The 25867-nt window shown below is 45.9% G+C and overlaps 1 protein-coding gene across 1 annotated transcript; it reads left to right on the top strand.

Annotated features, from left to right (window-relative positions):
- The first annotated feature begins 4233 nt into the window (after positions 1–4233).
- Positions 4234–9107, top strand: LOC132895988 (uncharacterized). The gene is made up of 2 exons (XM_060936714.1): positions 4234–5116; positions 8398–9107. The coding sequence occupies exons 1-2, from the start codon at positions 4406–4408 to the stop codon at positions 8536–8538; spliced, it is 852 nt and encodes a 283-aa protein (XP_060792697.1). The 5' UTR covers positions 4234–4405; the 3' UTR covers positions 8539–9107.
- The last annotated feature ends 16760 nt before the right edge of the window (positions 9108–25867 follow it).

Raw genomic sequence — 25867 nt, 5'->3', positions numbered from 1 at the left:
CAGGGCTCACCGAACCAGTAAGTGATAACTTTGCATTCTTGTGTAAAGAAATTAGTGGAAACAGTATTTAAAAATGATATAAGAGACGGACAGAAGTTTGTCTGAGCCCAGGAGGACTGCTAAGCTGTGGTATCATCAATATGTTTGCAGAAAACGGATAAAACACAATTTTGAGACAATAAACTGCGAGTAGTTTATTGGATTGTGTAAGAGAATTATCCGCCCAAGTGACGACTGGGTAACGGCTCACCTACTTGAGCGAAGGAAGTACGGGTGCGTGTCTCAACGGACTCACGTTCAGCGATTCGTAACTGGGAAAGAATTGAATCTTGCTCCCTTTGTTCTGTGTGAACAACTGGCCTGCCGGAGGAACGGGATAGAGAGGTTTGATCACGAAGTCGCAAAGACACACCGGTGTGCACGCAAAATATTGATGAATTAACAGAGTACTGTCCTCCTCCAAATTCTGAAACAGAGAAACAGCTTTTGTACACATGCGCGAGTTGTCTTTGAGGTTGTTGTGTTAAATGATACCTACTGTACTTTGGTTTAAGGCAAATGTCAGATAAATTGTTTACTAATAAGAACACACCTAAAAGATTATTGTGTCGCATTTTTGGACATAGTCCAACCTGTTCTTTTTGTGATCCTGATAAAGAAACTCAGCCGCTGTTGTCACAGCCTATTAATATAACAGTGTACAATGGGGAACAGAAGCAGCAAGTTAGAGAAAGGAAAGGAAGAAGCAGGTAAGCCGGAAGCTACATGTGCTATAGTAAGAAGTGGGTGTTCCTATGACAGCCCAAACATCCAGTTTATGAAAACCTCGTATGGCGAGGATTGTTTGGCACAGTTTGACATATGGGTAAAGGACTTAGGATTCCCTGAGAAGGGCAGTTTTAGTCCCAGGCAGATAGGACAGTTAGAAGAAAAGTTGAAACAGAAGGGAAAAGAAGAGCCTGCAGATAATGTTAAGTTCTTAGGGGACTGGAGGGCATTTTCTGCATGGAAAGAAGAAACACTTAAGAGAGAGTACAAAAGAGAGAAACGACAGGCAGGGCTCTCACCCTCTTCTCACTGTTTGAAATTTCAGATGGACCCTGACCTGGAGTCTGCCCCACCACCCCGACACACACTGCCTCTTCAGCAAGGCGGAGCATCATTCCCACAAGCGCCTCACCCACAGAGAAGGGGAGAAGTTGAGACGAAGGGAAAAACTGAGCCTCTGGAATCTCCTCCAGCCTACCAGCCACCTCCAGCATCAGCACCTCCCCTCGCTTCTCCATCACACACGAGATCCGGTCTTACATATGGCGATGGAAAAGATACTCTCCTGGACCTGACCACATGCTCACCAGTGGGTCCACAAGGCCATAATCTAAAGTCTGAAGTCCTTCATCTTCCAATGGTGGAAGTGGCTGGAGCTGGTGGCGTGCTTTTAGTCCACAGACCCTGGACGACAGCGGACATGAAGGAAAGCATGGCTTCTCTTCCCAATGTGAGAGAGGTAGGAGGAAAGACATTTGGTAATTAGCTGTTGATATTTTGCAGAGAATTCCGACCGACCACCCATGAACTTCGCCGCCTACTCATGGTCAAGATGGGTATAGATTGGAGCAAAGTTTCCAAAGATTGGCCGGAAGCTGACCAGCGAATGACTACACCAGACTGGAGCATGGTTGGCAATAGTGAGTATAGAGATACCATCACTGCTCTCTGTGCTCGTCTGGATAGTGCTTTTCCTTTGAACATAGACATGACTAAGATCAGTATGTGTAAGCAAGAAGATGGAGAAGGGGTGTCAGTATTTCTCACCGGTCTCACTGCTGTGCATGAGAAACACAGTGGCCTGACCAGACCCGCGACCCTGGCTGGAGTGGAAGGCACTCCTGAGGTCTGGGAAGCGCACCTGCGGAACAGTTTCATGAGCGGTATGGATCCAGCAGTGGCCAAGTTAGTAAAGCAGCTCTGTCTCCTGTGGGAAACCACCAGTCTCACCAAGATCGAGCAGTACGCTGTGCATGCAGAAAAGCTGCTGAAGGAGAAGAAGACAAAGTCGACACAAAGAGACCAAGATCTACACACCGCCACTTTCACTCTTTTCCAGACTGTTCAGCCTGGAGAAAAAGGAACAAGAAGAGGAAGAGGTCGAAGTAGGGGCCGAGACAGGACGACCTGGAGTTACTCGTCCTGGATAAAGGATGCAACCTGCTACAACTGCAATCAGAAGGGACACATTGCTCGAAATTGTCTCCACAGAAGCAGCCAGAAGCCTTGTGAGGAGTACAGCAAAGCAGACTGATGGGCGGACTCCGGGAACGGGCCCCACACAGAGAACAGGGGAGGTAACACACACACACCTGATGATACACATACACATAGACAGGAGCATTCACATAACGTTAAACACATTAGTAGCAGCACCTGCATGCAACAGCAAGACTACACAGAAACGCCCGATACACCAGTCCAAATAAATACACCTGAAGTTGCATTAAGTTTGTTAAAATACACAACTACTCCCTTTTCTAAACTCCCTTGTATGCCCCTCACTGTGTGTGGGCATGTGTTAACCTTTTTAGTAGATTCTGGAGCAGCACACTCAGTGATACAACATGGGGTACTTCCAGTAGACCCACCGCTCAGCTCAAATTCTATTCAGACAGTGGGCATCTCAGGACGACCTGTAACCGAAACTTTCTCAGTCAACCTCCCGTGTGAAAGCGAGGGAGGAATAGTTACGTCCCACTCATTTCTCATCTCACATACATGTCCAGTGAATTTGTTAGCACGTGATTTAATGTGCAAATTAGGAGTAAATCTCATGTCCACTCCAGATGGGCTAACCATTGAAGTAAGTGAAATGTGCGGTGTGCAGTATGGGTTTGGAAGCCCCCTGTATGTGTATGTCTGGCGGCTCTGCTCAGATCAGCTCACACAAACTCCAAAACACCTTGTACAGCTCGCACGCTTGAACACCTCATCAGTTGACACAGATTATATGAAAGAGGAAGATTTGCATTGTACAGCACATGTTCACCAAGGGCAAGATGTAGAGTTTGAAAAGACTTGGTTTGCAGACCCCCACACACGTGAAAGATTGACCCTCAAAACTACATATTGGTCTAAACATTATTGTGCTGTGCAGGTCCATTTTACTTATTGTCCAAACAGCTGCATCAATGCTAATCGCAGTGTTCTCAAACATGTTATGCACGGCCTCAGAACAGAGGACTCTGAGGTTGACTGCTGCCAACATGATTTCTTTGACATCATTGATTCTATACCCCATGTCTCATTAGCAAAACCGCGAGCCGCCCATTGGAAAGACGTGGGGAAGTGGGTCAGGAAGTGTGCAGCCAATGACAATGAATGGTCCCGAACAGAGGACCCTAGTGTGTTGTTTTGTCAAAGGCTAGGGGTCTACAAGCAAAGTCAGGCTGTGTGTGTGCATGTTAAGCGCAGCGTAATACTAGCCACTGATGACCAGGGTCCTGGGGACCCCAGCCGTAGTGGCCTGTTTGTCTCTGTTTCCACAGGCATAACTCCAGCAGAGGTGCACCCCAAATTGACGGGAGTTCCAAATTCCGTTTGGGCAAAGGGTAAACATGATGGGGGCCTAATAAAGAACGCTGAACCAGTGGTGATCACCCCCAAATCGGATTTCAGGCCTAGGCAGACCCAGTATCCACTCAAACCAGAAGCAATTGCAGGTATAAAACCAGTCTTTGATTCGTTGCTGAAGGCAGGTGTAATTGTCCCTTGCCCAGACTCTCCAGTGCGCACTCCTATTTTTCCAGTTAAGAAGGCAAGAAAATCGTCTCAGCCCGATGAGTGTAGGTTTGTCCAAGATCTGCAAGCAGTCAATGCTGCGGTTGTTCCGCGCGCACCTGACGTCCCTAACCCATACACCATTTTGGGCCAGGTGCCCGCTGACAGTAAGTGGTTTTCAGTGGTGGATCTAGCAAATGCATTCTTTTCTATTCCTATACATAAAGACAGCCAGTATTGGTTTGCCTTTATGTATGATGGTCGTCCATACACTTTCACTCATTTGTGCCAGGGTTACTGTGAGTCCCCAACCATATACAACCAGTGCCTTAGAGACAGCCTCGCTTCGTTAACTTTGTCACCAAGATCAGCTTTGCTGCAGTATGTTGACGATTTAATGATTTGTGCCCCAACTAAAGCTCAATGTGAGGATGACACCATAACGCTACTGCAACACCTCGCTAAGGAAGGTCATAAGGCTAGCCTCACAAAATTACAGTTTGCAAAACAGAAGGTGCATTTCTTGGGGCATGATATCACAGGGGAGGGAAAAACGCTGTCTGCGGACAGAGTCTCAGCTATTCAGAAAATTCCCAAGCCGATCACTGTGAAACAAGTTTTGTCATTTTTGGGTATGTGTTCCTATTGCAGAGCATTCATTCCGAATTATTCCATCCTGGAAAGTCCAGTGAGAGAGCTCGTGCACGGTTCGTCCCTCACCGCTTCATCACCTGTCGTATGGACACCAGAAGCTGAAGAAGCATTCCTGGCCCTAAAAGGCGCCCTGCAGACCACACCCACACTGGGACTGCCTGATCCCAATAAACCATTTGTTCAAACTGTAGATGAAAAGAAGGGTTTTATGACCTCTGTTCTTTTGCAGAAACACGGGGATAGATTGAGACCTGTAGCTTACTTCTCCAGCAGGCTGGATCCAGTGGCGGCTGGACTTCCTGTTTGCCTGCGTGCAGTTGCTGCAGCTGAAAAGGCGGTAACTGCCTCCAGAAATATTGTGGGGTATTCTAACCTCACCCTTTTGGTCCCACATGCTGTCTCCCTGCTTCTGTTGGAGAAAAAGACGTCACATTTGTCAGCACAGAGATGGTTGAAGTATAACACAGTCATACTTGATATGCCTAACATCATTGTGAAACGTTGTACTGTTCTGAATCCTGCCTCTCTTCTCCCTACAGAGGACGATGGAGAGCCACATGACTGTGTTGCTCTCACTAACGATTTTTGTTCCCCCAGGGCAGATTTAAAGAGCGACCCTTTGGAAAATCCAGACATGATCCTCTATGTGGATGGTTCAGCCTCCAGAGACCCAGAGACGGGAAAGAACAAAGTAGGTTTTGCCGTGGTCTCAGATCACGAGGTCCTCAAGGCGTCACGTCTGCCCTCGAACCTGTCGGCGCAGGCTGCAGAGCTCTGTGCCCTCATTGAGGCATGCAAATTGGCGGCAGGGCAATCCGTCAATATTTTTACAGACAGTAGGTATGCATTTGGTGTTGTGCATGATTTTGGCACCATTTGGAAACATAGAAATTTTCTCACTAGCACAGGATCTCCCATTGCACATCATAAACTGGTCTCTGAGTTGTTGGATGCTGTTCTACTCCCTAGAGCTATTGCTGTGTGTAAGTGTGCTGCCCATACTAACAATACTGATCTTGTGTCTCAAGGGAATGCCAGGGCGGACGCGGCAGCTAAGTGTGCAGCCTCGGCTTCCAGTTCACCCTCTAACCTTGCCTTTCCTCAGGTTTCTACCCCTTGTTTACAGCTAGCAGACCTTCAGAGCACTGCCACCCAGGACGAGAGATGAGTCTGGAAACAGGCAGGCTGTATCCTTGCAAACTCGGTCTGGGTTTGTCCCTCGGGCCATCCCTGTCTACCAAAATACATGTTCCCTTTCTATGCAAAATTGGCACATGGGCTCACCCATGTGTCAAAAGGGGGGATGGTAGCAGAAGTAACAAAGAGATGGTTCACAAAGGGGTTTTCAAATTATGCTGCAAAATTTTGCAAGCAATGCTTGATATGTGCACAACATAATGCAGGTCAAGGTATCAGACTAACTCAAGCAGCACACCCAATACCAGACAAACCATTTGATCACCTTCAAATGGACTTTATTGAACTGACACCTAGTGAAGGGAAAAGGTACTGCCTGGTAATAGTTGACATGTTTTCAAAATGGGTAGAAGTATTCCCCACAGCTAAACAAGACTCAGAGGCAGTAGTCAAAGCACTCCTGAGAGATGTAATTCCTAGGTGGGGTATACCTAGCAAAATCTCAAGTGACAATGGAACACCCTTTGTTAATGCAGCCCTAAATAAAATAGGAGCATTCCTAGGGATAGACCTGAAACAACATTGTGCCTATCATCCTGCCAGTGTGGGAGCAGTAGAGAGGGAAAATGGGTCACTTAAAAATAAACTAAGCAAAGCTTGTGCAGAAACAGGGCTAGGATGGACAAAGGTCCTCCCTGTAGCACTCACACAAATGAGGATGCAAACTAGGCCTAAACATGGGTTAAGCCCATTCGAAATTCTGTTTGGACGAGTACCCAACACGGGGACAGGGCTAGCTCAAGGAACACTGCCGGACACCACACTGTGTGATGATGCAATGTTGAATTACTGTGCAACGTTGTCCTCTGCTTTGAAATCTATCCACAAACAGGTAAAAGAAGCACTTCCCAAACCCGCTGAGGGACCTCTGCACGATCTACAACCAGGGGATTGGATCGTGGTGAAGGACTTCTGACGAACCAAGTGGAACAAGCCACAGTGGAAGGGCCCATTCCAGGTCCTGCTCACGACCCCAACGGCAGTGAAAGTCACAGGCAGAGTGACGTGGATCCACGCTAGCCACTGCAGGAGGGTTCCTGAACCGGCTGAGCAGGAGGGAAAAGAAGGCCTAAGTGACCCAGATGCTGACTAAAGCTTGAGGAGAAAGAAGTGTTAATTAAGTACATCTGAGGACAGAACCCCAACCATAAGGTGGGACAAGTGGTAACCCGAGACTCAGGAGGAGAGGTAAGCGATTATCATTCAGAAGGTGCCCTACATGACCGCTTTCCTGCTTTGATCTAAACCACGTGGCAAGCAAGTTCCACGGGACTGAGCGTGACAGCACAGTTACGCTGTTGCACCCTCAATAGAGAAGAGTATTTAGTATCTAGTCAGTAAAACTGGTTTCAGAAGTCCCGAGTTTCTCCAAGCTCCGGTGAGGTGGGACGAGGGCTGATAGGGCATGCTCGCCCTCTGAGCACCAATACACGTCAAGAAGGGCAAGGGTTAACTCGGAGACCTAGTTAACACAAAATGAAGGGGGTAAATCATTATAAACTAGGTCCAGTCTTGGGCCTGAGCATCTTGATCCTAATGGGGCTCATGGGAGGATTCGTGTGGTGGTCGATACAGGGAACCCAGACTGACACAGAATCGAGACGAGGGAGACATCCAACTCATAATTTGTATTGGCAGTATGCTAATTTTACAGCTAAACAAGCTAACAGGTCAAATTGTCTAGTTTGCTCAACTCTGCCACACACCGTTACACAACCATTCGTGTTCGAGATCGCCAACACAATGGATGAAGACACTGCGCAAGCATGGCGAGCTGTGATGGAAGCTGTCTGCAATGATGTAGAAGACTGTAGTGTCACGTATCAAGGTGGGGGAGACGACCCAAGGGTAGAAATTAGTGTAAATGAATTAGGAAAGGGGATAAATTATACCTTATGCGCAGGGCGAAAGGGTGATCCAAACTCAAACCTCGTAGGGAAGGTCAAGGAAACTAGGTGTTCAACCATTTGCACTGTGCAGGGTTCAGTCCCAAATCCAAATGTGACTTGCATGGGACGAAGTGGCACTCTGTACAAGCAAGGAAGAAAAGCGATAACAGGAAGTGACTTAGGACCAGGAGGGAATCTAACTCAGTTAGCGGGTCCAACCTTCTATTACCCAGGCTGGCAGTGGAAGTGTGGTCACTATGTGTATAACTTTCTTCCGGTAGATTGGAAAGGCACGTGTGCCCTGATCCAATTAGATGCCCACCTAATAATAGCAACCCCTGAGATGAGTGGCAGACGACGCAGAAGTGTCGGCGATGATTTTCCTCCTCCGGAACATCAGCTGCAACCCAAGGTGAAGAAATTCTTTCAGGCACTGTTTCCACAGTACGGGATAACACAACTCTGGAATGAACTTGAGGTGGTGCATTATAGGCTGGTGCAGTTTGTGAATTCAACCATAGAGGCCATGGAGGGAGTGAGAACTGAATTGACCGCACTCAGATTAATGACGACACAGAATCACATGGCGCTCGACATCCTTTTGGCAAAGGAAGGTGGCGTGTGTGTCATGATAGGAGAACACTGTTGTACGTACATTCCTGAAAACGACGGAAATCATGGTAACATCACTGAGGCACTGAACAAGATGCGCAAGGTTGCTGAACAATTACGAGCAGACGAACATGGAGGAGATAAAGACAGCTGGTGGCGTTGGTTTAGTGGATGGAAGACTCTAATTCTATCCACCATACCGGTCCTGGGCTTAGTGATTGTGATGTTATGTTTGCTTCCTGTTCTCTGTCAATGTTGTATGTCTGTGTTTCAGAGGCAGCTGACAAATATCGGTTACCAGATGGTGAAAATAGACTCCGATGACTTGCCTGACTGGCCTCCAAACCCACACGAAGACTATAACCCACCGTTCCATGACATCAGCACAGTTGACATGAAATTAGTCCTGACTTAAAACACTTTCATTATGATTGTTTCCTGTTCTATTATTCCTGATCTATGTATATGGCTTGCTAGCATTTATTTAAGATGTCTATGTCTTATAAAAACAGCCTTAGCATTATCCCTGTACACTCAATGACGTGTTAAGTCGAATCTCTCTGAGAACTCTTATCACTGAAACTGTGTACAGTTCTTTTCTTTCCTTTTAGCAATTTATCCTATAGGATAAAAAGGGGGGAATGTGAGGGAATTTTTAATGGATGAACATTATTATTCTCTGTGTTTCTGTGTGTTGAGCTCAAGTGGCCTAGACTGAGAAAGATGTTTTTTCCTATGTTGTAATCGCTTTTCTGTGGCCTTGGTGGTAATGAGCAGGGTGCTTGAGTTCATCCTAGCTTGCATCTTCTCATGATGTAACCACCATTCCTGGCCTTGGTGGTGATAAGCAGGGTGCCTGAGTTCTCATAACTACGCATCCGCCCGCACGCCAGGTGCACGCTCTAACAAAGCTTCATAGAAAATCTTGAGCCAATCACGTGAAGATGCAAGCAGTAAGCAAATGCCTTTAGAGTATAATAGATAGCAGCCACTAAAACGCAACTCAGAGAGCGCGCGCGTACTCTCACATCACTAGAGGTGATGTTTTGCTTTAATTTTCTTTCTTTCTTATATACCTTTGTATGATTTACTTTAATAAATGACTGAAAAGACGACTGTTAAGCATTCTGAAGTGTTTATTAGAAATTTCCATTACAGGACCTTCACCGAGCAAAAACAAAATTCAATACTTTATTGACCTGCGCACAAAACTCCACACACTCACACACCTAACCCAGGAGAATTTGCGGCAGGCTCAAGAACGACAAATCCGCCTGTACGACAGGGGTACGCACCTTAGGAAGTTCGCACCGGGAGATAAAGTACTCATACTGTTGCCCACGTCGAGCTCCAAATTGATCGCCAAGTGACAAGGACCCTTTGAGGTCACACGGCGAGTCAAGGACGTTGACTATGAGGTGAGGCGAATGGACAGGGGTGGGGCGCTACAGATTTACCACCTCAATCTGCTTAAAATCTGGAATGAGGAGGTCCCCATGGTGTTGGTGTCAGTGGTTCCGGAGAAGGCGGAGCTGGGGCCGGAGGTTCAAAAAGGAACATTGACATCGCTTACCTCTCCAGTCCCCTGTGGAGACCACCTCTCCCCGACCCAACTCACGGAGGTTGCCCAGTTGCAAACCGAATTTTCGGACATGTTCTCGCCCCTGCCCGGCCGCACCTGCCTCATAGAACACCACATTGAGACGCCCCCAGGGGTGGTAGTGCACAGCCGCCCTTACAGGCTACCCGAGCACAAGAAAAAGGTAGTTCGGGAAGAACTCGAGGCCATGCTCGAAATGGGCATCGTTGAGGAGTCCCACAGTGACTGAAGCAGCCCGGTGGTCTTGGTTCCCAAGGCTGACGGGTCGGTCCGGTTCTGTGTGGACTATAGAAAAGTCAACGCGGTGTCTAAATTCAACGCGTACCCAATGCCTCGCATTGACGAGTTGCTGGATTGACTAGGCACGGCTCACTTTTATTCGACACTGGATTTGACAAAGGGTTATTGGCAGATCCCCTTGACTCCATTATCCCGAGAAAAAGCGGCCTTTTCCACACCGTTTGGCTTACACCAATTTGTCACACTTCCTTTTGGGCTGTTTGGGGCACCCACTACGTTCCAGCAGCTCATGAACAGGGTCCTCCATCCCCATGCCACCTACGTGGCCGCATACTTGGACGACATAATAATCTATAGTAATGACTGGCCGCAGCATCTGCAGCACCTGAGGGCCATCCTTGGGTCGCTGAGGCGAGCGGGTCTCACAGCCAACCCGAAGAAGTGTGCAATTGGGCGGGTGGAAGTACGGTATCTGGGATTCCACTTGGGCAACGGGCAGGTGCGTCCCCAAATTAATAGGATAGCAGCGATTGCGGCCTGCCCGAGGCCCAAGACCAAAAAGGGGGTGATACAGTTCCTGGGGCTGGCTGGCTACTATCGTAGGTTTATACCTAATTATTCGGACATCACCAGCCCGCTGATTGATCTCACTAAAAAGGGGGCACCAGATCCGGTCCAGTGGATGGAGCAATGCCAGCGGGCTTTCTCTGAGGTGAAGGCTGCACTGTGTGTGGGGGCCACTATTACAATCCCCTGACTTTTCTCTCCCCTTTATGTTGCAGATGGACGCGTCAGACAGAGGGCTGGGGGCTGTTTTGTCCCAGGAGGTGGAGGGGGAGGATCGCCCTGTGCTGTATATCAGCAGGAAGCTGTCGGTGCATGAGGGGCACTACAGCACAATCGAGAAGGAGTGCCTAGCCATCAAGTGGGTGGTCCTCGCCCTCCGCTACTACCTGCTGGGACGCCCTTTCACCCTCTGTTCGGACCACGTGCCCCTCCAGTGGCTCCACCGCATGAAGGATGCCAACGCGCAGATCACCCGTTGGTATCTGGCATTCCAGCCCTTTAACTTCAAAGTGATCCACAGGCCAGGGGCGCAGATGGTTGTGGCGGACTTTCTGTCCCGTCAGGGGGGGTTGGCTGCAGGCTGGATGGCTGCCCAGCCTGAGTCGGGTGGTGGGGGTATGTGGCAGCGGGGGCATGGTCAAGCGTCGGTCTGTGACCAGAGGGTGGAGTCAGGGAAGGTAAGTGGCAGAATCACTACACCTGATGTCAATTAACCTGTTGTGGCAGCGGGGGCGTGGTCAAGCATCGGTCTGTGACCGGAGGGCAGAGTCAGGGAAGGTAAGTGGCAGAATCACTGCACCTGAGGTTAATTAACGTGTGTTTGTGTGTCTTCCCCAGTGACCGTGCCCTATTTAAGGAGAGAGTGAGAGTAGAGGAGAGCTCTCTCTCACAGCAGATGACTTGCGTGTGTATGTGTGTGGCTGGGAGAGTGTATGTGAGTACTGAAAAGTTCAAATAAAAAGAGTTTTTTTTAACTCAGTTCTGGCCTGCCGTCCTTCTGTGCTCCACCCACCCGCTCTGACTACTACACCTGTGTTTGTGTGTCTTCCCAGCGACCATGCCCGATATAAGGGGAGAGAGAGCAGAGAAAGAGAGCTCTCTCCCCAACCAAACGGTTGATGTGGGTGTGCGCATGTGTCTGAGTGTCTGGGAGAATGAAAACACTGAAAAGTGTAAATAAGAGTTTTTGGAAACTCAGTTCTGGCCTGCCGTACTTCTGTGCTCCACCCACCCGTGCAAAGTTCTACAGGCAGAAAGACAGCAACAGTGACAGAAAGAAAAATAGAGAGAGACAGAGAGAAAGAGAGAGATACAGAGAGATATTGCAAGAAAGAAAGAAAGAAAGAAAGAAAGGCTAGAACTGCCACTGAGAGAGAAACTAAGATTGATGGAGAGAGAGAAATAAAGAATGAGACAGGCAGAAATAAAGAAAGAAAGTGCTCAGGGTGACATACAAGCTAGAACTTCCTCAGAGAGAGAGAGGCAGAAAGAGAGCAACAGTGACAGAAAGAAAAAGAGAGAGACAGAAAGAAGGAGAGCAACAGAGACAGAGATATTCATCTCATCTCATTATCTCTAGCCGCTTTATCCTGTTCCACAGGGTCGCAGGCAAGCTGGAGCCTATCCCAGCTGACTACGGGCGAAAGGCGGGGTACACCCTGGACAAGTCGCCAAGTCATCGCAGGGCTGACACATAGACACAGACAACCATTCACACTCACACTCACACCTACGGTCAATTTAGAGTCACCAGTTAACCTAACCTGCATGTCTTTGGACTGTGGGGGAAACCAGAGCACCCGGAGGAAACCCACACGGACACGGGGAGAACATGCAAACTCCACACAGAAAGGCCCTCGCCGGCCACAGGGCTCGAACCCGGACCTTCTTGCTGTGAGGCGACAGCGCTAACCACTACACCACCGTGCCACCCCAGAGACAGAGATATTGAAAGAAAGAAAGAAAGAAAGAAAGAAAGAAAGAAAGAAAGAAAGATTCACCCATGGCGACATACAAGCTAGAACTGCCACTGAGAGAGAGAGAGAGAGAGAGATTGATGGAGAGAAAGAATTAAAAAATTAAACAGAAGCAGAAAGAGAGAAACAGGGACAGAAAGAAAAAGAGGGAGAGACAGAAAGACTGACAGTGAAAGAGAAAGAAACAGAGATATTGAAAGAAAGAAAGAAAGAAAGAAAGAAAGAAAGAAAGAAAGAAAGAACTGCCACTGAGAGAGAGAGACCTTCAACTAGTCTTTATTAACAACAATTTTAGTTGATACAATTTTGATTTGTCTGAGAAGTATATATAAACAAAACAAACAAACAAAACAAATAAAAACAACTAAAAAGAACAATTTAATCACAATTTGGTAAAACTAATTAACAGTATATGTATTTACACATACTAATATTCTTGTTCCGCAATTGACAATCTATTATTGTATCATCATTTAAAAAGACAGAAGCAAAGATTCATCAGACACACATCATAGCACGCCTCCTTGCCCCCAACAAACTCATCTAGACCTGAGATCATTTTATAATAAGCAAATTCTATTTTTAACCGAGCTGCCACTAGACCCTTAGTCATGAGAAACGGGTCGACCAACCCTGATCCCAGTATTTTGTTTCTCCTTGTGAGCCAAATGCTCATTTTAGCCTGACCTATCAGAAAGTTAAGAAGACTAATTTCCCTTTTTTTAATGCATTGTATCTTAGACTGAAAATGAAAATGACCTCACTCAGCTCCTCTTCAAGTTTCCTGAACCATTCCTTCAATAAACCAAATAAGCTTCTTAACCTTCCGCACTTTAGCCATAAATGTTGTAGTGTTTCTTCTTCCTGGCAAAAAGGACACCTCCTGTCTACCCTGGGATCTATTGCCGCTTTTCCACTACCAACGCGGCTGAGTTGGGCTGAGCCGTGCCGTGCTGAGTTGGGCTGAGTCGAGCTGAGCGGGACTGTTGGAGTTGCATTTCGACTACAACCGCGCTGAACCGTGCTGGCTGGAAGTGGGTGGACACATTGGGTGGAGTTAGCGAAAGTGGGTGGACGTCACGTGATGTCGTTAGGCGGCGCAAACAGTGACATCAGTGACCTTTTAAGCGGTAGTCTCACGACCCGGATAGTAAGCAATAAACATGGAGTCGTTAGTGTTGCTGGTCTTGGTGCTGTGGCTTGTTGTCACCAACAATGCCAACAGATACTGGCAAGAGCGTATAGATGAGGCGAGGTGCATAAGGCTTCAGAAATTCTCGTAATTCTTCTTCTTCCGGGTTTACAGTGTTTACAGATCCCAGCGTGCTCGTGGGGCATGTGTGGGCGTGTGAGGACACTCCTCCTCACCAATCAGTGCACAGGGGAGTGTCTCCTCACGCCCCTAGCCCTGCTCGGCTCAGTTTGGCTCGCTTCAACCCCACTCCAAAACCGTGCGAGTTTTGGGGGCTGAGCAGGGCTGAAGCGAGCTGAGTCGTGCTGCTCTAAGGTAGTCGAAACGCGAGCCATGTCGGGCTGAAGTGGGCTGAAGCAAGCTGAAGTGAGCTGAAAAAGGGTAGTGGAAAAGGGCCATAAATGTGCCGTGTGTCTATTTGTGGCCATGGCCCCATGTACTATTCTCCACTGGAGATCCGCAGTGCGTTTCTCTATAGGAGTTTTTGTACAGGGACCTCCAGCGTCCTCTGGGAGATGAGCCTGGTGCAAGCAACCCCGACCACCTCGACTCCTGCAGTCCGTCCAATGTTGCCTTGTGTATAACCTTGACACTCAGATACTATAAGGCCTTTTTTGATGTTGCTGAAAAGTCTGCTAGTTGGGGTGTTTTAAAGGATAGGAGTGTCTGTTCCTCCTCATCCTGGTTTTCTACCGCAGCAGTGATAGCCAGAGATGGGAAGAGCAGTTCCCCTCCGTGAACCTCCGGGACAGGTTCTTTTCCGAGTGCCCTTCTGAAGTTACCGGGGAGTGAGGACAAGCCTTCATCCAACAGTCTTTGTAGCAGGCGGACTGATTTTATTCCTGACTCCTCATTTAGTCTCTCAGCAGTTTTCTATGTCCTTCCACTCCTTAGATTAGCCAACTTCATCAGACCAGCCCTTACGAATGCTGTTTTCACACCTGCAGAGTTCAAAGTCCTGCTCTGTATGAAGTCATTATGAAACAGTCCTGTCCTACATCACCGTAAAACTGTGTGGTAAGTCTCTGAGCCTTTATGACCTTGTTCCAGGCCTTTAGCATGGTTTGATAAAACCCCATAGTCCCGGACAAGTCCATCCCTTCCAGCCTCATCAGAAAGAGATGTTTGTCATAGCCCAGATTCCCAGCTTTACGTAAGAGTAGGCAGGCTGTTTTTGTCCATGCCAGCTCTCCTCTGTATAGAAGACGCTGTGCTGACTGTAAACGGAAGGCTGTGATGAGACTCTGCAGATCAATTAGTCCTTGACCTCCTTCATGCAGGGGTAAGAACAGCACAGCAGGTCTGGTCCAGTGATAACGCCACCAGAAAATGTTTACCAGCTTCTTCTGGATCTCCTTAACGAGTGCTTCCGATGGATCTAGGACACTGAAATGGTGCCACAGCATCGAAGCAATCAGGTTGTTCACAACCAGAGCTCTCCCCCAGTATGACAACTGGGGCAGGACCCAAGTCCATCTAGACAACCTGGCACCTACCTTTTCTATAATCCCTTCCCAGTTTTTCTTTTTAAAATCTGTACTACCAAGGAAAACACCAAGACATTTCATTCCCTCCCTGCTCCACTCCAGTCCTGCTGGCAGAGTTGGCAACCCTTTCCTTTGCCACTGACCAATTATGTATGCTGCACATTTTCCCAAGTTTATTTTGGCAGACGATGCTCTTTCATATAGGGCTAAATTGCACATAACACTACCTATATCTTCCTGTCCTCTTATAAAGATAGTCACATCATCCACATAAGCGGACAGAGCTACTTTATCTTGTTCATCCATTTCCTGAAATGGAAGCCCCATTAGATCCTGAGTAAGTTTATGTAGTAAGGGTTCTATTGCTAATGAGTACAACTGTCCTAATAAAGGACATCCTTGTCTGATCCCTCTAAAAACTTTAACTGGACGACTAAGTCCACCACTGACCTTTAAGATAACATAAGCCTTGGAGTATAGTAGTTTAACCCAAGAGATAAAAATGTTACCGAAACCAAAAACTCTCAATGTTTTAAACAAGTATTCGTGATCAACCCTATCAAAGGCTTTTTCCTGATCTATGGATAAAAAAACAAGATTAAGTTCTTGAGTAGTTGATAGGTCAATGATGTCACGTATTAAGAATAGATTGTCCATTATTGTACATCCAGAAATGCAATATGATTGATTTGTGTGTACTATAGTGTTGATGTGATTTTTTTTAATCTATTTGAGAGGCATTTAGATAGTATTTTATAATCAGTACACAGTAATGAAACAGGTCTCCAATTTTTTTATAGTCCAAGGTCCCCCTTTTTTGGTAGCAGTGAGAGAACTGCTCATGTGCAGCTTGTAGGTAACCTCCCTGAGTTGAAGCAGTCCATAAAGACTTCTTGTAAATCTTTTCCTAGTAGTCTCCAAAAATGTTTGTAGAATTCTGATGGGAGGCCGTCAATACCAGCGGAGCGTCCATATGACATGTCCTGCACTGCCTTTGACATTTCCATCCATCCATTCCATCCGTTATCTGCAGCTGCTTTATCCTGTCCTACAGGGTCTCAGGCAAGCTGGAGCCTATTCCAGCTGACTATGGGCGAGAGGGGGGGTACACCCTGAACAAGTCACCAGGTCATCACAGGGCTGACACAGAGACATATACCCCTTTTCCACCAAATCAGTTCCAGGGCTGGTTCGGAGCCAGTGCTGGTGCTAGTTCACAACTCGTTCAACTTGCGAGCCAGCTGAGAACCAGTTTGCTTTTCCATAGCTCACGGGGCTAAGCGGAGCCACGTCATTACGTCGCTGTATACGGAAGTTACGGCGCTACGTTTGCATAAACCTTGGCACAAATATCAAAGCAAAAACAACACGGAAGAAGCAGCAGCGGCAACAACAATAATAATAAATTACTTTGCGTTTGTACAGCTGCGGCTTCTCGTCACTTAAAAATGGCGATCTTTCGCGGTCTTGTTATTGTTCTTAACAACTCCGCCCCCCCGCTGACGTAAGTGGATCTTTCCTCTGGCCCAGCAGAGAGTTGGTGCTAGCCTGGAACTGTTTTTTCTGACCCCAGAGCCAGTTCTTTGTCAGTGGAAACAGAAAACCCGGTTCCAAACTAAGCACTGGCCCCGAACCAGCCCTGGAACTGCTTTGGTGGAAAAGGGGCAATAGACAACCATTCACATCTACGGTCAATTTAGAGCCACCAATTAGCCTAACCTGCATGCCTTTGGGGGAAACCGGAGAACCTGGAGGAAACCCATGCAGACACAGGGAGAGCATGCAAACTCCACACAGAAAGGCCCTTGTCAGCCGCTGGGCTCGAACCCAGGACCTTCTTGCTGTGAGGCGACAGTGCTAACCACTACACCACCGTGTCCTTTGTGCAGCTCTTCTACTGAGGAAGGGTCACAAGTTCTAACGCTAAAGAGGTCCTTGTAAAAATCGATGGCCAGTTTTCTCATTTCCACAGGGTCTTCTGTGATTTCCTCATTGGATCGCTTGAGGTGGAGCATGAGATTTTGTTCTCTCACTTTCTTTTCTAGTTTGAAAAAGAATGACGTAGGGGCATCCATGTCTTTGAGTGTAGAGATCCGTGCTTTTACCAGGGCTCCTTTTGCTTTCTCCTGCAGAAAAGAGCCTAAAGCTCTCCTCTTATCCTCTAGCTTTGTAATGTTATTATGCTCATTTCTATTAACTATTTCCTCCTCAACCAGTTTGATTTCTTCTTCTAATTGTTTTATTGTGTTCCTCTCTGCAGTTGATGAGTATGCTAAATATTGTTGACAGTAGATCCTGATTTGGACTTTCCCCACCTCCCACCATGAAATTAAGTCCTCAAATTCATTCTTTTTTTAATCTCCATTGCTCCCAAAAAGCTGAAAAATGTTTACAGAAAGAATTGTCCTGGATTAGCCTGATATTGAACTGCCAGTATGAGCTTTGTGTTGAACAACTAGAAAATGATAGACCTACTGTTATCATGTGATGATCTGAGAAGCCAGCAGGTGATATTGTTGCTGTTTTTGTATGATTCCTACAGTGTTTACTAAGATAAATCCTGTCTAGTCTGGCTGCACTTATTCGACCTTCTGCCACGTTGACCCATGTGTATTGCCGTCCTGTTGGGAGAAATTCCCTCCATGTATCTGTCAATCTGTGTTCCTTCAATAAACCAGATAATAATGAAGCTGATTGTAAATGTGGTTCCTCTCCGTTCCTGTCTATTGTAAAGTGTGTTGTGCAGTTCCAGTCCCATCCAAGCACCATCACTGAGTTGTTATTATACTGTTTGAGAGTATTGCTAATTTTTGGAATAGTTTGACCCGGTCTGAGCCAACACTGAAAGCGTAAACATTGTGGCCTGCACTATACTGTAAGAGCTCGACCCTGCTTTACTTCACTGAAGGAAATGTGTGAGGGACTTGCGCTCTGTGAGAAGAGTATTGCTACTCCTGCACTTGTGTTAGTACCATGGCTAAAGAAAACCTGCCCCCTCCAGCTCATCTCCCAGTCCACCTCATCATCACTAGAGCTATGTGTTTCCTGCAAAAACAGAACATTGATGTTTTTTGTCCTGCTAAGCTCAGTGATCATAGCTCTCTAATTCTTATCTCTACCTCTGTTTATATTTAAGGAGCTAATCCTTAAACTTCTCATGAGGAGAGGAGAAGAGAAAGAAAGAACCACAGAGAAGCACACCAGTAGAAGAAAAGACACCCTCAGTGCTTTACCCATTTTATTTCCGTCTACGGAGAGGAGCTTTCCCCCTTTTTTCTTTTCTCAGTTTAGTCAGTAACTTTTTTAATCGAAACCTTTCTTGCTTGTTCAGTTGCTCTTCACCAACTTCGGCGGCACGGTGGTGTAGTGGTTAGCGCTGTCGCCTCACAGCAAGAAGGTCCGGGTTCGAGCCCCGTGGCCGGCGAGGGCCTTTCTGTGCGGAGTTTGCATGTTCTCCCCGTGTCCGCGTGGGTTTCCTCCGGGTGCTCCGGTTTCCCCCACAGTCCAAAGACATGCAGGTTAGGTTAACTGGTGACTCTAAATTGACCGTAGGTGTGAATGTGAGTGTGAATGGTTGTCTGTGTCTATGTGTCAGCCCTGTGATGACCTGGCGACTTGTCCAGGGTGTACCCCGCCTTTCGCCCGTAGTCAGCTGGGATAGGCTCCAGCTTGCCTGCGACCCTGTAGAACAGGATAAAGCGGCTAGAGATAATGAGATGAGATGAGTGAGTTGCTCTTCACCAACTTCCTTTTTCATTTTTATAATCGACTTTATCAATTTATCGGCATCAGGGAAAAAAGTGTTCACGTCTATAGCATGTTTACCAAAAGTTTCATCCAAAAAATCGTTGATTTCGTGCACTGTGTAATGCGGTTTGTCATCCTGTGATAAATAATCAGAAATATCAGAAAAAGCATCATCATCTAACATTTCTTCATCGTGGTCCAGCTCACCTTCTAAACCCACTGCTTCTGTCTCTTTAACCTGCTCAGTTTGCTGGGGCGTTTCCCCCTGACTGGGCTGGGGAGTGTTTGGGACAGTGTTTACTTCTCGCTCATCCTCGTTCACAGCTTCACTTCCGGGTGTTTCCACCGCAGGTGCCCCCTCAGTGTCTGGCTGAGCCACGCCCCCCGGTGTCTCCGCCGCAGGTACCCCCTCAGTGTAAGTCTGAGACTCGATCCCAACCCGAGAGGAGCTGCTCTCCCCGGCCTTGGTGTCTAAACCCAAGTTTCTGTCCGCGGTCTCACCCTCCGCTTGCACGCGGTGCGGACAGAAAAAGCGCTTATGTCCAACATCCCCACACTCAAAACACTTCATATTTCCGGAACTAGCATACACCATGTAATACCCTTCCTCATATTTAACCCTAAATGAGATTTCCAGTGATGAAGAGTTGAGGAACATATAAACCTGTCTCCGCAGAGACTGAACATGCTGCGGCTTCGGGTCTTTACAGCCGAGGTGAAAAGATTTAAATCCGCTGGTGAGCTTCCCAAACCGCTGTAACTCTCTCTCCAGCGCTTCGTTAGGGATGAAGGGAGGCACTCCTGATACGGTCACTCTAGTGGTCGGTACAGCTAGCGGAGAAACTATAACTAAACTGTCATCTAAAATAACACCACTTTCAACCAAGGGAATGGCCAAACACTCCTCTCTTAAAAACACCACCACAGCTTTATTCATTCTTGAACCATAAAAGATATTTTCATGGCCCACTTTTTCACCAACAGCCAATAAAACATCCTCCACAGTAAAGCACGGGTCAGCCACGATCCTGACCCCGTGTCTAATTGACAGGGACGGTGAACCTCCACCAGGGAGGGACGCCATCCTGCACACCACCAAATTCCGACTGACTACTCCTCCGTCACTTTCTAATAATCAAAACCAAAATCAAAATAATGTTTTCTTACCTTGTCATGTAGTAAGGGGGGGGGGAGAGAAAGTGTAGAAAAGCAATGAAATATTTCAAAACGAACAAAAACTCATTCGGCGCCTTCACTCACACTCAAGCTCGCACTCACACACCCAAACTCCCAGCATGCAGTGCATGCAGACAGACAGAGAGAGAGAGAAACAAGGACAGAAAGAAAAAGAGAGAAAGAGACAGAAAGAGTGGCAGAGAGAGAGAAAGTGAGACAGAGAACTATTGAAAGAAAGAAAAAGAAAGAAAGAAAGAAAGAAAGGGGGTGCTCGGGGTGGCATACAAGCTCAAACTTCCTCAGAGAGAGAGAGACCAAGATTGATGGAGAGAGAGAAATAAAGAATAAGACAGAGAAAGAAAGAAAGAAAGAAAGAAAGGTTTGCCCAGGGCGACATACAAGCTAGAACTGTCACTGATAGAGAGAGAGAGAGAGAGAGAGAGACCAAGATTCATGGAGAGAAAAATAAAGAATGAGACAGAGGCAGAAAGAAAGAAAGAAAGAAAGAAAGAAAGAAAGGTTTGCCCAGGGCGACATACAAGCTAGAACTGTCACTGATAGAGAGAGAGAGAGAGAGAGAGAGAGAGACACCAAGATTGATGGAGAGAAAAATAAAGAATGAGACAGAGGAAGAAAGAAAGAAAGAAAGAAAGAAAGAAAGAAAGAAAGAAAGGTTTGCCCAGGGTGACATACAAGCTAGAACTGTCACTGATAGAGAGAGAGAGAGAGAGAGAGAGAGAGAGAGAGAGACACCAAGATTGATGGAGAGAAAAATAAAGAATGAGACAGAGGCAGAAAGAAAGAAAGAAAGAAAGAAAGAAAGAAAGGTTTGCCCAGAGCAACATACAAGCTAGAACTGTCACTGAGAGAGAGAGAGAGAGAGAGAGATCGTTGTCTTTGAGAGAGAGAGAGAGAGAGAGAGAGATCGTTGCCTTTGAGTCAACAAGACTGGAGCTTAGCTTTAGACAAGCTAATCAAATGGAGCATAATGAAAAACGTAGCAGTCATGTTCATGGGCAAGGTTTCTAGATCACTAACATTTATTGCGTGTTCAAAATAATTAGCTAAGCTAGCTAAACTAACAAGCTAGTGAAGCATTTAAAAAGATATTGCCATATAATTAAAATCTATTACGAAGTTTGATCATCAAAACCATTAGACAAGTAACCCATTTTACTGAGTAATCAGCTATGTAAGCTAGCTACACATTTTGAACATTTTTTAATCATTTGATCAAAAATCCATTGCTAAATTTGCTAACACGCTCACATTAGACATTTATTTTGTAACCAAAACCATTAAGTAAGTTCATTTCTAACCTGGCTAAAGATAAACTGTTTTATTTGCTTGTTATAAGTTTTTAAAAAGTGGCCAAATTTGCTAGCAAGCTAGCTAAAATAAGCTAGATTGTGGACGAATTAAAATCAGTAGCCTCCAGGAAAGCTAGCTAAAGTTCAAGTTAAAAGCAAACTATGTACGATTATTTTATACCTCAGGATTGCTGTTTAGAGCTTCAGAATGAGTTAGGATTCCTGTTTCTGTGGCCACGGTTATCTTTATGCCAGGCTCTGGGTCAGTAGGTCAGACTGTGGAATGCACCTTTGTTCATCAATTTAGAACGTTAGTATGCTCTCATTCCAATATTTTATGAGCCTCACACAAACCTAAAAATGTCATATGGTAGGAAATTTGAACGGGTCTGTTTTATTTAAAAGATGGTTTAAGTTATGCTTTAGCCAATGAGAAGCCTGTATTGGGCAGCTAATCAAAATTTTGTGTTCAACCAAAGAAAAGTCTCATCTCATCTCATCATCTCTAGCCGCTTTATCCTGTTCTACAGGGTCGCAGGCAAGCTGGAGCCTATCCCAGCTGACTACGGGCGAAAGGCGGGGTACACCCTGGACAAGTCGCCAGGTCATCACAGGGCTGACACATAGACACAGACAACCATTCACACTCACATTCACACCTACGCTCAATTTAGAGTCACCAGTTAACCTAACCTGCATGTCTTTGGACTGTGGGGGAAACCGGAGCACCCGGAGGAAACCCACGCAGACAACATGCAAACTCCACACAGAAAGGCCCTCGCCAGCCACGGGGCTCGAACCCGGACCTTCTTGCTGTGAAGCGCTAACCACTACACCACCGTGCCGCCCCCCAAAGAAAAGTCCTTTTTTTACAATGATTTTAATAGGCGCTGCAATTTTGTTCTGGGGTGGTTCTAGGGAGGGTCCCTTGTAGCCGGACAGACTTTAAAAACTATTGGTGGAAGTTCAGTGCAGTCTGGACCCACTCAGCATCGTCACGGTCCCTATGCAATGAAGGCACTTTTACAGGTAACTTCTTTCATGTATGTGTTTTTTTGACTACTTTTGAGGTTCAGACGTCCATGATAACAACTAACCTGAATCATTAAAACCATTCATGGTTATGTAATTAATTCTTTCATTTCACTTATAATGCTAAAATATCATGTCATCATTTTACAATCTAGCCAAAGCAATGTAAACAGAAATTGTATTGCAAAACATTATTTATAAGCATAGTGACCCATAATTTAACTATTAATAGACAATGCAGAAAAGAAAAAACACCACAGATTACATATTTTTAAAAAATAACAATAATAAGAAAGAAAGAAACCAGACCGTATAGAAAATGCTGCTATGGATGAGAGGATTACAGACAGGTAGCATCGCAATATATCACTAGATTGTAGCACTTTTTTTTATATTTTATCATTTCTGAAACACACTGCGCTGCTGCATTCGGTGTCACAGCTTCCTCTCCGTGTGTAAAATAAGGTTTATCAGAGTCGCACAGAATGGGAAATGCATTATTCATTTTATTCAAATCGGTCAAGGACTGTATCTCTTTAATGGAGTTAGATTTCAGCCAATAGAGGAGAAAATGTGTTTCATATTCTGAGTTTCTGCTCTTACGGCCACCAGGTTTCAGGAAGCTGTTCTCTTTCCACTTCTTCATTTTCTGGCAGTATAGACATTTCATTTGCTTTAATCACACTACATTCGGTGCAGTTAACACTCAGTGCTCTTTACAGGCCGTATTCAGAGTTGAGTTAAACAAGTTTTGTTAGGATTTAATACTGAAAATGTACACATCAGTATTCAGACCTCAGGGGCACTATATACTATACATAAGCACTGTTCAGAAACTGCATGAGAGTTACAGTATGTACATAGGGTGGAGTTTGCTGAAAATAGAAGGGATTGTCAGCAGCACACGATTCTGTCTTTGGACTTAGATGCATTTTTTGGGGGGGTGATATCAGCTCGAATGAAGAGCTGCAGTAAGTCCAGTGCCAACCATTTGACCATTTGAAGTAATACATAATAGTACACAATAATACAGAACGAGATCATCAATGATGGCATAGCTCACTCCGGCGCCATCTAGTCCAGAAGGAACGATCTAAAGTGGGCCACCTTGCACAATAAATGTTGCAAGCTATATATGCTACCATATATACAAGCTATATATAGAAACTATATCCACCCTAGGAACACCGACCTATTTACCAGAAAGAATCCAAATCAGTGAGGAATTGACTGAGAAGCAGCGATTTTTGTTGAACTGCTCATTAAGGCTTAATTAGTCCATAACTTCATTAATAACTGTAATTAAGCAAATCTGGGTAGACGTTATGGGCAGCACAGTGGTATAGTGGTTAGCACTGTCACCTCACAGCAAAAAGGCCCTGGGTTCGAGCCCAGCAGCCAGCGAGGGCCTTTCTGTGTAGAGTTTAGATGTTCTCCCCATGTCTGCGTGGGTTTCCTCCAGTTTCCCCCACAGTCCAAAGACATGCAGGTTAGGTTCATTGGTGGCTCTAAATTGACCGTAGGTGTGAATGTGAGTGTGAATGGTTGTTTGTCTTGATGTGTCAGCCCTGTGATGACCTGGTGACTTGTCCAGGATGTACCCCACCTCTTGCCCATAGTCAGCTGGAATAGGCTCCAGCTTGCTTGTGACTCTGTAGAACAGGATAAAGGCCAATTTATACTGACAACGCAGTCCTCGCAGATAGCGTCGCAGACAGCGTCTGCGTAGCCCCCCCCACCTTCACAGACGCTCTGCGCGCACCTCCCAAAAATTGTGACCACCGCAGAAGCCTCACAGACAGCATCGCAGACAAGAGGGCTCTGATTGGTCCATTCTACATCCGCTGTACACGCACTTCTGCTTCCCTACTTTCCCGGTTTGGTTTGTTTTCACGACCGCCATTTTTAAAAACACGAGCGAAGATGGAGCAGCACGAAGAGCAGTTGATCGAGGAAGTGAGGAAGTACATACATCTATACGACTCCAGTTCTAGTCATTATAAGTAACCGGAGGATAAACACTCCACTAACCACACCCACCAACTACTCCTAGCGATTTCGCGACTTCGCGCCCCCTTGCGTTGTGGCGGTGAAGAACATCGCGCACGCCTATTACTCCCCGCTCAACGATAAAGTACAACTGTCTGCGAAAAACTATCTGCGAAAGCCTTGTAGCAAGAGCATGCAGAGGCCTTAAGTGGCTACAGATAATGGATGGATGGAAGGGTAGAAGTAATATGTACCGTAGGTACCCCTACCTTCATGCCAGAAAGAATCAAAATCGGTGAAGAACTGAGGGAGAAGAAGCGATTTTGCTGAAACGTGGATGACGCCGGACAGACAATGGACAACACATGATGGCATAAGCTCAGCGCCTGTTGACCGGATGAGCTAATAATACACAATCCATTTCTCTTGAAACATTTTGCATTTCATTTGAAACTTCACACTGGACTTCAAACACCTTGGATTCTGTGCATCTCCACTCTTCCTCCAGACTCTAGGACCTTGATTTCCAAATGAAATGCAAAATTTACTGAAAAGAGGACTTTGGACCACTGAGCAACAGTCCAGTTTTTTCTCTCCTTATCCCAGGTAAGATACTTTTGATGTTGTCTCTGCTTCAGGAGTGGTTTAATATCAGGAATGTAACAGTTGTAGGCCCTTTCCTGATGTCTGTGCATGGTGGCTCTTGATGCACTGACACCAGCCTCAGTCAATTCCTTGCAAAGCTCTCCCAAGTTCTTGAATTAACTTTTCTTGGCAATCCTCTCAAGGCTGCGGTCATCCCTGTTGCTTGTGCACCTTTTCCAGCCAGGCTTTTCAGCAATGACCTTCTGTGGCTTACCCTCCTTGTGGAGGGTGTCGATGATTGTCTTCTGGATAACTGTCAAGTCAGCAGTCTTCTCCATGATTGTGTATGCATAGATTCAACTAGACCGAGAGATACACGGGATTTATACTGTTTTACTCAAACTCAAAATGAAATATTCGAATAATTTGAGATCCTGGATTTCTGATTTTCATGAGCTCATAATCAAAATTTTAAAAAAAATGGCTTGAAATATTTTACTTGATGTTTGACGAACAGTATGTTCTGGCTAGAAATACAATCTAAAATTACGTACGGTAATTACTTCACAGTATTGTAACAGCAGGGTTCACGAAAGCAATCTATTTTTTAGTAAATATGTATGTAAATGTTTGCATAAGCCAAACCAAACTAATATTTGGGGCTGTAAAATGCTCATTTTGTTAATTCTTGTGTGTGTATATTGATCATCCATAAAATGAAAGCATACTCCCATACTTGCCAACTCTACTAATAAACATGATAGTCCTCCGATTTTGACAGGTGAATCCTATCCATCCATCCATCCATCCATCCATCCATTATCCATAACCAGTTATCCCTGT

Source organism: Neoarius graeffei, chromosome 13, assembly GCF_027579695.1.
Source record: "Neoarius graeffei isolate fNeoGra1 chromosome 13, fNeoGra1.pri, whole genome shotgun sequence".
In the NCBI taxonomy this organism is placed as follows: domain Eukaryota; kingdom Metazoa; phylum Chordata; class Actinopteri; order Siluriformes; family Ariidae; genus Neoarius; species Neoarius graeffei.
The sequence above is the reverse complement of the archived record's forward strand: the minus strand, read 5'-3'. Positions and strand labels throughout refer to the sequence as shown.

Excerpts from the sequence above, each read along its gene's own strand:
- LOC132895988 (XM_060936714.1), top strand. The coding sequence starts at position 4,406 with ATGTGTTCCTATTGCAGAGCATTCATTCCGAATTATTCCATCCTGGAA. Across the intron at positions 5,117-8,397 it reads CAGAGACGGGAAAGAACAAA|AGGCAGCTGACAAATATCGG; the intron begins GTAGGTTTTGCC and ends TCTGTGTTTCAG.